General features: G+C 40.5%; 1 protein-coding gene across 3 annotated transcripts; it reads left to right on the top strand.

Annotated features, from left to right (window-relative positions):
- The first annotated feature begins 244 nt into the window (after positions 1-244).
- LOC140570436 (uncharacterized) lies at positions 245-8,319 on the top strand. Of its 3 annotated transcripts, none has more exons than XM_072692616.1 (2): positions 245-311; positions 6,654-8,319. In XM_072692616.1, exon 2 carries the CDS (start codon positions 6,755-6,757, stop codon positions 7,700-7,702), a length of 948 nt encoding a protein of 315 aa, XP_072548717.1. In that variant the 5' UTR covers positions 245-311; positions 6,654-6,754; the 3' UTR covers positions 7,703-8,319. The 3 variants fall into 3 exon arrangements, with proteins under 3 accessions (XP_072548717.1, XP_072548716.1, XP_072548718.1); XM_072692615.1 differs by having other exon boundaries at positions 263-321; XM_072692617.1 differs by lacking the exon at positions 245-311 and adding an exon at positions 3,929-4,309.
- Positions 8,320-14,487: the final 6,168 nt, after the last annotated feature.

Below are 14,487 nucleotides of genomic sequence, written 5' to 3'. Positions count from 1 at the left end.
ACAGAGCAGTCTGTATGGAATGACATCTGAGATAAATGGAAAAAATGAACACTGATTCTGTGTCATTTTATTGTCTGAGTTTGAAAAATAAGTTGGTTTTTAGTCAAATAAAAATCATATTGATGGACAATAGGTGTACTGTGTTTTGGACAGTTAAAGGTAACTGTGAAACAAGGTAAAGGAGAGTGCTGCCGGACCTTTATTATGACAGCTGGTACATCATTGCCTTCTGATTGGGTCTTCAGCGGAACTCCGGAGGTCTGCAGCTGGACCCTTCTGAGGACAACACAGCGGTTTCTCCTGTGATACAGGTGGATTACGGTACAAATAACCACACAAACCACATATAAGTAGTGAAATAACATTGAGGGATGCATTCATGGTGTTATATTAGCAGGCTAATGTAGAAGATGGGAAGTTTAAACCGAGTGAAAGTGCGCTGACTGTGTCCGCTGAACGCGTTCAGCTAACTGCTAAGCGGAGTGAAGCGCCCTGAGCTGAATGTCTGGCTCTGTTCTTTACATTTACATTTATATTTATATTTATATTTATATTTATATTTATATTCAGTTATATTTATACTCAGAGTTAGATTTATATTTAGATTCAGAGTTAGATTTATATTCAGAGTTAGATTTATATTTATATTTACATTTACATTTATATTTATATTCAGAGTTATATTTACATTTATATTCAGTTATATTTATATTCAGAGTTATGTTTATATTCAGAGTTATGTTTATATTCAGAGTTATATTTATATTCAGTTATATTTATATTTATATTCAGAATTAGATTTCTATTTATATTCAGAGTTAGATTTCTATTTATATTCAGAGTTAGATTTACATTTATATTTATATTCAGTTATATTTATATTCAGAGTTATATTTATATTCAGTTATATTTATATTCAGAGTTATATTTAGAGTTAGATTTATATTCAGAGTTATATTTAGAGTTAGATTTATATTCAGAGTTATATTTAGAGTTATATTTATATTCAGAGTTATATTTAGTTATATTTATATTCAGAGTTAGATTTAGAGTTATATTTATATTCAGTTATATTTAGAGTTAGATTTATATTTATATTCAGTTATATTTAGAGTTAGATTTATATTTAGAGTTAGATTTATATTCAGAGTTAGATTTATATTCAGTTATATTTAGAGTTAGATTTATATTCATATTCAGTTATATTTATATTTAGAGTTATATTTATATTCAGTTATATTTAGTTATATTTAGATTTATACTTATATTCAGTTATATTTAGAGTTATATTTATATTCATATTCAGTTATATTTAGAGTTATATTTGTATTCAGTTATATTTAGAGTTATATTTATATTCAGAGTTATATTTAGTTATATTTGTATTCAGAGTTATATTTAGTTATATTTAGAGTTATATTTATATTCAGAGTTATATTTAGTTAGATTTATATTCAGAGTTATATTTACATTTATATTCAGATTTATATTTATATTCAGAGTTATATTTACATTTATATTCAGATTTATATTTATATTCAGAGTTATATTTACATTTATATTCAGAGTTATATTTATATTCAGAGTTAGATTTAGAGTTATATTTATATTCAGTTATATTCAGAGTTAGATTTAGAGTTATATTTATATTCAGTTATATTTATATTCAAGTCAAGTGTCAAGTCAAGTGGGTTTATTGTCATTTCAACTACATACAGAGTACACAGTGAAACGAAACAACGTTCCTCCAGGACCATGGTGCAACATAGACAGTGCATACAAAACACAAGTGCAACACAAACAAACAAGTGCGGACAGACAACACAGTACAGACAGAGGATAATAAATAATGACTGTAGTGTGCAAGTTGTGCAATGTGCGATAAATAGAGTCCAGTGAGGTAGTAAAGTTATTGTGCAAATTTTTATTTTATTGTGTAAAGTTATCAGTGCAAATGCTTGTGCAAAAAATGCTTCCCATGTTATCTGGGGTAAATGGTTGGAAAGAGAGAGAGAGGGAGAGTGAACATGTACCAGAAAGATATCAGTTCAGAAGTTGAGTTGTGTTGAGAAGTCTGATGGCTTGGGGGAAGAAGCTATTGCAGAGTCTGGTCGTGTTGGACCGGATGCTGCGGTACCTTCTTCCTGATGGCAGGAGGGAGAACAGTCTGTGTGAAGGGTGGGTGGAGTCATCCACAATGCTGGTTGCTTTGCGGATGCAGCGGGTGGTGTAAATGTCCATGACGGAGGGGAGAGAGGCTCCGATGATCTTCTCAGCTGTCCTCACAATGCATTGGAGGGACTTACGGTCAGAGGCTGTGCAGGTCCCAAACCAGGCAGTGATGCAGCTGCTCAGGATGCTCTCTATGGTTCCCCTATAGAAGAGGGTGAGGATGGGTGGAGGGAGACGGGCCTTTCTCAGCTTCCGGAGGAAGTAGAGACGCTGTTGGGCTTTCTTGGCTGTAGAGCTGGTGTTCAGGGACCAGGTGAGGTTCTCCGCTAGGTGGACACCAAGGAACTTGGTGCTCTTAACGATCTCCACAGAGGAGCCGTTGATGTTAAGCGGAGAGTGGTCAGGTCTTGATTTCCTGAAGTCAACAACCATTTCCTTGGTCTTCTCTACATTCCAGTGAAGGTTGTTGACTGTACACCAGTCTGTCAGCTGCTGCACCTCCTCTCTGTATGCTGACTCGTCGCCTTTGCTGATGAGACCCAGCACAGTTGTATCATCGGCGAACTTTATGATGCTGTTAGAACTGTGTTTCGCAACACAGTCATGAGTCAGCAGGGTGAACAGCAGAGGACTCAGTACACTGCCCTGAGGTGCCCCAGTGTTCATGGTGATGGTGCTGGAGCTGCTGTCCCCGAACCGGACTAACTGGGGCCTTCCTGTCAGGAAGTCCAGGATCCAGTTGCAGAGGGGGGTGTTGAGGCCCAGCAGGCTTAACTTCCTCGTGAGGTTCTGTGGGATGATGGTGTTGAATGCTGAACTGAAGTCTATGAACAGCATTCTGATGTAGGTGTCCTTCTTCTCCAGGTGGGTAAGGGAGAGATGAAGGGCATCGTGATGGCATCGTCCGTGGAGCGGTTGGGACGATATGCAAATTGCAGGGGGTCCAGTGAAGGGGGCAGTTGGTTCTTGATGTTCCTCATGACTAACCTCTCGAAGCACTTCATGATGATGGGCGTGAGAGCTACGGGACGGTAGTCATTGAGGCAGGACACCGTGGACTTCTTCGGCACGGGGACGATGGTGGTGGTCTTGAGGCACGTTGGGACAGTGGAGCTGCGCAGGGAGACGTTGAAGATGTCCGTGAGAACATCTGTCAACTGGTCTGCACACTCTCTGAGCACTCTGCCGGGGATGTTGTCTGGTCCTGCAGCTTTTCGTGGGTTGACTCTGCGCAGAGTTTTCCTCACGTCCACTGCAGTCAGGCACAACACCTGCTCGTCCGGCTTGGGTGTGGTCTTTCTCACCAACGTGTTGTTCTGTGCCTCAAACCGTGCATAAAAGTCGTTCAGGGCATCTGGGAGGAAGGCATCACTGTCACAGGACGGTGGCATTGTCCTGTAGTTTGTGATTTCCTGGATGCCCTGCCACATGCGCCGTGTGTCACCGGTGTCCTTAAAGTGGTTGTAGATTCTCTGGGCGTGTGCGCGCTTTGCCTCTCGGATGGCTCGTGACAATTTGGCTCTTGCTTTCCTCAGGGCCGCCTTGTCACCCACTCTGAAGGGCGAGTCGCGGGTCCTCAGTAGCGCACGCACCTCAGGAGTCATCCACGGCTTCTGATTTGGGCGTGTGGTGATGGTCTTGGAGACAGTGACATCATCAATACACTTGCTGATGTAGCCAGTGACTGATGCTGTGTACTCCTCCAAGTTAACAGAGTCGCCTTCAGTCGCAGCCTCCCTGAACCTGTCCCATGCAGTGCACTCAAAACAGTCCTGAAGGGCAGAGATGGCTCCTGCCGGCCAGGTTTTCACCTGCTTCTGAACTGGTCTGGAGCGTCTGATGAGGGGTGTGTAAGCTGGAGTCAGATACACAGACATGTGGTCCGAGAACGCGAGGTGGGGGCGGGGCTCGGCCCGGTACGCGCTGGGGATGTTTGTGTAAACAAGGTCCAGCGTGTTCGCTCCTCTCGTGGCAAAGTCCACATGCTGATGGAATTTAGGGAGGACTGACCTGAGATTTGCATGGTTGAAATCTCCGGCGACAATGAACAGTCCGTCTAGATGTTTGGTCTGCAGATCGCTGATGCCCCCGTGCAGTTCCCACAGTGCCTCCTTAGCATTAGCGCTAGCGCTAGGCGGTATGTATACAGAGTTATATTTATATTTATATTCAGAGTTAGATTTATATTCAGAGTTATATTTACATTTATATTTATATTCAGAGTTATATTTACATTTATAGTTATATTTAGAGTTAGATTTATATTCAGTTATATTTAGAGTTATATTTATATTTAGAGTTATATTTAGAGTTATATTTATATTCATATTCAGTTATATTTATATTTAGAGTTATATTTATATTCAGTTATATTTAGATTTATATTCAGAGTTAGATTTAGAGTTATATTTATATTCAGTTATATTTAGATTTAGATTTATATTCAGTTATATTTAGAGTTATATTTATATTCAGAGTTATATTTATATTCAGAGTTAGATTTAGAGTTATATTTATATTCAGAGTTATATTTAGAGTTATATTTGTATTCAGAGTTATATTTAGTTATATTTAGAGTTATATTTATATTCAGAGTTAGATTCAGAGTTATATTTATATTCAGAGTTAGATTTAGAGTTATATTTTTATTTATATTCAGAGTTATATTTATATTTAAATTCAGAGTTATATTTATATTCAGAGTTAGATTTAGAGTTATATTTAAATTTAGATTTAGATCTAGTCTGATTAAACACATATTTTAGAGGTAATAGTGTTAGTTTCTTTACCAAAGACCTCTATTCGTTTTACAAGCTGTTTGGTTCAGGAGTTAGTTGGAGCTAGACTGATCATATTTTGGTTTATATTAAAAGGGGGATTTATGCTGATTTATAGGCAAACAATTATAGCTTGTTGTTACTAAAAAGGGTCTGAGGAGTGTGCTTTTACTATGTCACCATGGACGAATGTTGTACTTCACAATTATATTTATTGACTAAACAGTGACTTTGATTGCCTATAGTTTTACTACTTATTTAAGACATTTATGCAGTATTTAGACCCACTCTGAGGTCAGATTATAATGACAGTAAGGGAGTGGACAGGTGAAGCTGTTTTGGTACCTTTGTTTTAACAAAATCCAGCTGGGTGCATTAAACCTTCAGTTCCAGTTACATTAAACTAGGATTTTACACATCGGCTTTTCACTGTGTTCCATGTTCTGCTCTTTCAGTGAAGCATCAACATTTGGTACTCTCACTTTTAACATTATACCTGTTGACATGTGTTTACCCTTTAGTGTCAGGAGCAGTACTGACACACGAAAAAAATCAAAGCATTTTGAAGCATTATCTATCTGGATATATCAGATTTTGATTGGGTGTGGGAATTTTAGTAATGTCTAAAGCTTAGAGGTTTCTTTTGAATTATTAGTCTATTCTAACTAGCTAAGGTAAGGGTAAATAGCAAAGCACTTTGTAAGTCGCTCTGGATAAGAGCGTCTGCTAAATGCCATAAATGTAAATGTAAATTAGTTAAAAGTTAAAAAGACACAGCACAGTTGCTATATTACGTAGTTAGCATACTAGTCATTTAAGATTGTGTGCTATATCACAGGTATTTCTGGCTTGTATTTTATAATCACAATAGTAAACATTTTCAGATTATTAATGTAGTTGCAGACTTTTAAATAATTAATATAATTGTGAGACATTTGGGTCTTTGCACAAGCATTGGGCATAACCAATCCAATAGCTTGTCCTGAAATGGAAACCACTGAGGTACTAACAACCAGTACAGTACAGTTCCTGTACAACAATGGAGGATAGCAATAAACTAACATGGTACGATGCATAGTTAAATTAACTACTATCTGAACCACAGTAGTTTGAACCATATTGGTTTGAACCACCGTTGTCTGAACTTCATTGTTTGATTTGAGGCATAAAAACATTTTAAGATTGAAATGTGCAAAATTAGAATAAAAAAACGTATCCAATACGGAATATTCTTTTAGCACCTTACTTGCACATGCCATCATGCTTCTTTCTTTGTGCACGGTAACCATGTGGTATTGCATGTGAATAATGTTGAAGAGACTAGCTTTGGGTAGGCCAGTATCATTGAAAAATGCATCACAACTGCATTGTTAAGTCATTAGCAACCGTGCTTTTAGGAAATGTGAAAAAAGAGCATAAAGGGCATTGCATAGGGCATAGTACAAGATACCAACCACTCATCAGCAATAATAATCGGAAGGTCAGATTAGAATTTGGATTGGAAATTGCTAAATTGCCAGATTGGAAAGTGCTGAGATATGCATGTAGATTTCTATTCCAGATTGCAGGCTTGCATGAGTACTTCTGGAATTGACCTCTGAAACTTTCCCCCTAATTCAGTCATTTCTATTTCCCACCCAAACTAGGATTCTCATGCATTTTGCATTGATCTTAGGTTTTCTTTTCTTTCTTTGTTTTCTCCAGAAAAGAATGCCATCCAGTTTCAAGTGTTATCCTGCTCTTAGTGTCAACCTTCCTACATGGTTGGAATTTTACTTCACAAATAATCAGAAGATTGCACAAAAATGCTGCTGAAAGAAGTCAAGAACATGGCATCCAGGATCTCCAATACTCAGCAAACGTCCTCTCCTACGCCTTCTACACAGAAAAGTACAGACAAGAAGAAAATTCACCACTGTTCTGAGTGTGGGAAGTCTTTTAATCAACAGAGTCATCTCAAAACACATCAAGTCATTCACACAGGAGAGAAACTGTATCACTGCTCAGAGTGTGGGAAGAGTTTCAATCGACAGAGTAATCTCAAAACACACCTTCTAATTCACAGAGGAGAGAAACTGTATCACTGCTCAGACTGTGGGAAGAGTTTCAATCATCAGAGTAATCTCAAAGCACACCAGCGCATTCACACAGGAGAGAAGCTGTTTCACTGCTCAGACTGTGGAAAGAGTTTTAATCGTCAGAGTAATCTCAAAACACACCAGCGCATTCACACAGGAGAGAAACCATATCACTGCTCAGACTGTGGAAAGAGTTTTAATCATCAGAGTCACCTGCAACAACACCAGCGTGTTCACACAGGAGAGAAGCCGTATCACTGCTCAGACTGTGGGACGAGTTTTACTCAACAGAATTCACTACAGCGACACCAGCGCATTCATACAGGAGAGAAACCATATCACTGCTCAGACTGTGGGAAGAGTTTTAATCATGAGAGGACTTTCCAGCTACACCAGCGCATTCACACAGGAGAGAAGCCGTATCACTGCTCAGACTGTGGAAAGAGTTTTAATCAACAAGGTGCTTTCAACACACACCGGCGGATTCACACAGGAGAGAGACCGTTTCACTGCCCAGACTGTGGGAAGAGTTTTACTACAAACAGTAATCTCAAAACACACCACCTCATTCACACAGGAGTGAAGCTGTATCACTGCTCAGAGTGTGGGAAGAGTTCTAATCGACAAAGTACTCTCCAACAACACCAGTGCATTCACACAAGAGTGAAGTGGTGACTTGTGGAGTCATTGCAGAAGTTAAAGAAGTTAAATGAATCTTGCACTTGTGATGAGAAAATCAGGTGTACTGAAAGACATTCATACTGAAATGTTGACAGGTTTCTGTTTCGTTCACTCTCTCCCACTGCAAGAGCAAACACGGATTATAAAACGTTGTCCTCAAGTGTCCAAAAACAAGTACCGCCCCCCCTTGCCATTAAAATTATTTCCCAGTGATATGAAAAATACAAAACACAGGACATATTACTTATTAGTATATGCAGTTAGTATACTAATTAAAATGTAAACCCCACTTGTTTAGTTTATGAAGGTACAATTTTAAGTATACTCCCTGTAAACATGTCCATTTATGCTACTGCCTCGTGTCGGGAAGGCTAGTATCCTCTCTCTTGAGACGGTGAGATTTTTAAGCTGCTGGGTGCTCCTTCCTGAAAAACAGCTGCTATACTTTGGCTGCACCCCACATAAATAGATGAGCGAACTGGTGACTCCACCTTCCTCCCGCCACAATGTATATATATGTATGTTAATGGCTTATATTGTCAGCCAGCATGAATAAAATGTTACAATACTCTCACATGCTGGAAGAATCATCAATAAAATCATCTAACATTTTCTGTTTCTGTGTGGACTAATAACTATAATGTTATAACTATAATAAATAAATGTTCAGTTCAGGTGGACCCATGTAATATTTTCTTCAAGATGTTTCACCTCAAACCCTAAGTCAAGCATAGTAAAACTACACCCAGATGCTCCTGAGAGTCACTGTTTAGGAGTTACTAGGCACATCTGAAATGTCATCTTTGTGCTGTTCTCTATCCAGAGTTGATGAGTCATTGGACTTCCGGGCATGGGGACAATTGATTTCCACTATCGACTTAGCCCAAGGATACTAGCTTCCTACTGTGGTCTTTTCCAGTTTAAAATCATGCCATTTGGCCTGTGCAACACCGGCCACATTTCAAACAATCATGAACATAGTGTTGGTAGTTTAGTGTACAAATGCTCTACCATGTATCATGAGGATATGGTGATTTTTTTCACCAACTTTCAAACATCTTGAGTTGAGGGAAGTTGTGATATAATGATGACAGCACAACGGTTCTTAACTGCACTGATTAGTGTTTTTTCCTAAACGTAATAACTGTAATATAAAATATCAAACAAATGTACAATTGAGCATAAATGTCTTATTTAACTTTAATATGAAACTGTTGTACAATGAAATGTTTCTGTTATTTATTCATTGTTCATTATGAATCAAATTTCAGTGTTGTGAAAATTATGATGTTATTGTGAGTTTCCTGGAGGAATTTTGAAGTTACATGACTAAAAATATGAATAAATGTTACTACAGTTATGGACATTTATGGGTTTATGCAGTTTAAGAGTATTTTTTATAGTAAAAAATTTGTGTGCACTGTAAACTGACAACTGATGAAGAGGTAGGCATCAAAGGAAACATTTGTGATTTTATGTCAGCTCTGTGACATTACCTCCTAACGTCTTGAGTGCACTTGAGTGTCTCGAGTGTAGTAGGGAAAGTGCTCCAGTGCCATTTTTGTGAGCTGATGCCTGTTGGGTGATGTTTTTACTTAACACTGGGGCTGCAGGACAGAGGGGGTAGAGGGTAGAGGGGATATCAGCGGGCAGTTGACCATTTCCAGCAGGTCGGGCTGGGTGACCATTTACTGGGAGATGGTAAAAAGTGTTTATTAAGGTTCCTGCTGGAACAACCTGACAGTAGCGCATTACAGTAATCTAGCCTTGAGGTAATAAAAGCATGTACTAGCTTTTCTGCGTCCTGTAGAGATAAGGAGTCTCTTAGTTTGGAGATGTTCCTAAGCTGCATAAAGGCTGTTCTACTAATATTAGCTATATGTTGCTCAAATGATAAATCTGAGTCGAATGTGACGCCAAGATTTTTAGCTGCTAGACCAGAAAGCATCAGCTAAGTCTAACATTAAGTCTGATAGATTTGCTGAGGAAATCATTAGTTCTAGTTCAGGCTGTGGAAGTGGGTAGAAGGCTTCCAGCCTTTGTTCTAAAGCAACTTCATCAGGTGACGGCCATGTTTGATTTAATAAGCAGGGTTGGATTTGTTGTCTAATATTTTCTATTTTATTATTAAAATAGTCCATAAAAACATGACTAGTTAAAGATGTTGGGATCTGGGGTTGAGTATCTGCCTGGCTTTTAGTAAGTTTAGAGATCTCAGTAAAAAGAATTCTGGGATTGTTTTTGTTTTTCTCGATCAGCGAGGCCAGATACGCTGAGCGAGCTTTAATGAATGTCTTTCTATATTGACTAAGGCTGTCCTTCCACGCAGAGTGGAACACCTCTAGTTTGGTGGTCCGCCATTTACGCTCTAGTTTCCACAGTTTGTTTGAAGGTAGGGGTTTGATCACTGTACCACGGTGCGAGCCTTTACTGCCTCCTCACTTTTAAACGCTGCTACTTTGTCTAAGGTTGATGGAAGGAGGTTTTCTAGATCTTCTGTTAATTTAACGAGCTCTGTTTGGTCTGACGGAGTGTAAGCTAAGGTCGATAGGGGTGGGAGGTTTTTCGGAGGTAAATGCTGTGGCAAATGCAGAGGAAAAAAGGCTGCTGTTGCAGCTTGCCGGGTCAGGTATGGCAGTGAAACATGAAACACTTGCATGGACAGACGATGTAACTAAGTAGCTGGGCAATACAAAACAGGTAATAAGCAATACAGGTGAACACAGGAGGGCAGCAAACTAATGGACAGAACTACTAAACAAAACTAACATGACAACATGGACGGGGGAAAATAAACAAGGGAACTGAGAGGAAACGGAGCTTGCCACAAATGAAATAACCAGGGCGTAAGTACACAGGGCAGGCCACGGAAACAAGAACTAAACAGGGCTGAAGAAACAAAGCTACTGAACAGCACAGTGTTACCATGGTTACAAGGAAGGGGGTAATCCAGAATGATGATGTGATCCATGTGGCACAAGGCAGGTACAGGCAGAAAACTGAGACTACACAAGATACCATGGAGCAGCAGTACTACAGACTAGGCAGGACCCAGTAATAACACTCCTGACAGCTTCCCCTTAGAACAGACCATGTAGCATGCTGCTACAGAGGCCATACACAATGGACTGGAGTGAATCAAGGGCATATAAAGCCACAGTCCCAATAATCAGGGAAAGTTGCGCGTGTGCTTTGCCAGCTTCCGGAATCCTGGCTCTTTTTTGGGCGCGTGGGCGGAGTCCTGGGTTTGCTCCTGGGGAGGGAGTGTTAACAAGGTCCTGAGTGCAGGTGGGAAGATTATTCTTTAAAAGCTCAATAAAAAACAGACTGTTATAAAAACACATAAATAGTTAATGAATTCAATAATTAATGAAAATGTAAAAACAGGTTTAAGTCAACATTAAAAGTGTTTTTAATTAAGGGAAGGCTCACCTGCAGCGGTCCAGGCTGTAAAACAGAGGTGCTCATGGATGAGCACGATAGGCTCGTGCCGTCATGACTGGCTGGATCACTGACCGGTGAACACGCGCTCACAGGGACGGTGCGATGCAAGAGTGCAGCAATAACAAGCAATAGTGAATTAACAAAATACAACCGTGACAAACGAACACGGGCAAAACATGAAAGCCACCTGAGGCTGGTTAGTAGCCAGGGAGCCAGGCGAGACCATGCTGGAACCATGACAGGAACTAAACTTACTGGACTTGACTTGGACTAAGGGATTAGCCGCCGAACCCTCAAGGCGACCAAACAGTGATATACTCCTGAACGTGGACAGACTCTCACAGACGACCACGAATCTCCTGAACCTGAAGCCAACCAGACAGCTTAGCATAGCAAGTATAATTCTCGGCAACGAGAACGTCAGCGTTAGCTCCCTGAGTACCCCTAAGCACCCCTAGGTACCCCTAAGTACCCCAGCCTCAGGTGAATCCAATCACTGAACCAAAAACACGTGAATACTGAAACCAATGAACATAAACCGACACACTGCCCGTGAACCTAGACCTGAACCAGACGTCAACTTAAGAGTCCTTGAACTCTGAGCCTGTGGACCACGGCTCGGGACCGCGCCCTGACACATGCACGGGGATCTAGAGGTAATATTTCGTGTTTGTTATTTTTTACATTTCATAATTGGTGTGTAAAATGCATTAAAAATACACAATAACGAGCTTAACGACATACATTTTAAAGAAGTTGGCAACATTGAGAGCCACCTGCCAACACCCTCCTTTGGCCACTCTGTGGCTGAGCTGGAGCACGAGGCTGAAACCCAGCTTCAGGAGGAGTCTATGATGGAGTGTATGATGGAGGAGGAGCTGCCTGAGATGGAGCTCCTGAGTGTTCCCCAGCCGCAGCCCGAGCCGCAGCCCAAGACTCATGGGTGCCAGAGGCCCAACTGCCTGAAAAAAAGACATCAACTTGAGAGTGAGGTGACTTACTTGCGGGCCAGGCCTGGGATCCAGGCGAAGGATAAATGCCCCAGGAGGGACGGTCAGGAGAAAGCACCTCATACAGAATTTCCTGGAAAGTCCCAAACAGACGTTGAGGAAGAAGTTCTCTCGCTGAGTCTCCTGTATATGGTAAGTACATTTTTGTTTACCCTACATAGTAGTGTTGTTCAGCAAGTTTAACCTTATTGTTTTACTTCTTGAAGGAATAACAGGCCTTTCTGGATGGACCAAAGTCATCTGGTCAGACTTTTGATTTCAATAATGTACCACATGGTTTTTTTTATTATTATAATTTTCTCAGACAAAGAACCTAACCCCTCCAAAAAGGCACAGGATCCATCGGCCCATGTGCTAGAAGTAGTGTCAGAAAAGTTCTATGTTCCTCTTAATGCTGTTGACGAGGCTGCATCCGTCCAAAAGATACAAGAAGCGGCACAGGGTGAGCAGGAGGAGGTGGAGAATGTACCAAAGATCAAGAGAAAAACTTCCAATATGACGGAAGCTCTGTTTGTTTCCATCAAGCTTGTCAGAGGATGAGGCGAGAAGGGAAGAGTCCTCTGATGATGGGCAGCAGATGGTAAAGAAGTGGTTGCAGACTCTTCATCTGATGAAGATCGAGGCATGGTTGTCTTGAAGACTCCATTTAAGAAGCAGCGCCTCACAGTAAGTACCTTGTAATTAACTTGATGTAGTAGTGTAATAGTATGGTAAGGCCAGTGAAAGTGCTCAAGAGCGCTCCCAGAGGGCTTTGAACTCAAGACAGTAATTAAAATGGTAATTTTGGAATCCGTGTTCCTGAGTACAAATACACCATGAAGACAGAACACTCAACATAGATTAAAAGCTTATTGAATAGTATCAGTTAAAATTCAAAAACAAAAAAGTGATTGATTACACCTTTGCCGAAATGAAAAGCAAAACAGTCAGTCAGCTTACAGCTGTATTACATTTCACTGTGGTGCTTTAAACGTGCCGAAGTTAAATGCTATATGTGGATTGGTATATCAGCTTTGTGCCACAAAGAAATGCAATGGTTAGGCTGACTCGCATAGACGAGGGGGGATCAGATTAAATAAATATTTAAATATTTTATGTTTAAGAATTGTGTGTTTCTTTTGCACCTACATCATATATGATTGATAAGGTAATTAATATTATGATAAGGGTTAGATGAAAACTGACTAGCTTTGGCGGTGTGACTCGGTCCATTCGCTGCTGTATTTGCTATTCATATTCAACAACCGAGGTGTGTGGGGATGGTTATTCTTTCCTTTCCTCTTTCAGGACATCCAGCAGGCCGCATGGCCACCGCATAAAGCAGCTTAAGTTGGGAGTAACTGGTGGAGGCCTGGGATATCCTGTGAACTGCAAAGGACATGGAAAGGAGCAGGTCCCAGTTGCACCCACCCTGGTCAATGAAGCATCTAAGCATGCTTGTGGTTGAAGCGTGCTGCCGGTCTGCGGATGGTACACTGAAGCATTTTACAAGTTTATATTATTATAAAAATAAATGTATTCATTACAGAAAACTTGGGTACTGAAGTTAGCACAAAGGGGAACCAGCAGTATCCTGTCAACAGAGGGTTGGGCAAGGCTGCCAGAGAACTGGGAGACGGCCGCAGGCTAGCATGGGCAACTGGTGCCAATCGAGGTTGGCTGGGAGGTGGCCATAGTGAACTGAACCAGAGGAAAATAGAGGGGGAGAGAGAAAAATACAGTGTTAGCCCTGCCTGACCATGGAGCATTGTACTCACCCAACTGCTGGGGAGGCGGTGGCTTTATGAGGTTACTGGCGCAGTTAGCACAGAATGGAGGACAGGGGCCATTCTTAGTGGGTGCCAGTCGTACACTCTTGAAAGGCCCGCCCTCACAGCCATGTGGCCGGGCTTGGTGTACAAAATAGTGGTGCTGAACCAGCGGCTTGTATCAGTAATTAAAGTGGTAATTCTGTCCGCACTTGTTTGTTTGTGTTGCACTTGTGTTTTGTATGCACTGTCTATGTTGCACCATGGTCCTGGAGGAACGTTGTTTCGTTTCACTGTGTTCTCTGTATGTAGTTGAAATGACAATAAACCCACTTGACTTGACTTGACTTGAATTTTGGATTCAGTGTTCCTGAGTACAAATACACCATGAAGACAGAACACTCAACACAGCTTAAAAGCCTATTGAATAGTATCAGTTAAAATTGAAAAAAAAATGTGATCCCCTTTGCCGAAATGAAAAGCAAAACAGTCAGTCAGCTGTGTGGTGAAATGCTATATGTGGATTGCCTTTCACTGGTAGATCAGCACTGAATTTGTGCCACAAAGAAATTTAGTA

Source organism: Salminus brasiliensis, chromosome 1, assembly GCF_030463535.1.
Source record: "Salminus brasiliensis chromosome 1, fSalBra1.hap2, whole genome shotgun sequence".
NCBI classification, from domain to species: Eukaryota; Metazoa; Chordata; class Actinopteri; order Characiformes; family Bryconidae; genus Salminus; species Salminus brasiliensis.
This window is presented reverse-complemented; position numbering and strand designations above follow the sequence as displayed.

Bases quoted from the DNA above. Each gene is read 5' to 3' on its own strand.
- LOC140570436 (XM_072692616.1), top strand. From the start codon at position 6,755: ATGCTGCTGAAAGAAGTCAAGAACATGGCATCCAGGATCTCCAATACT.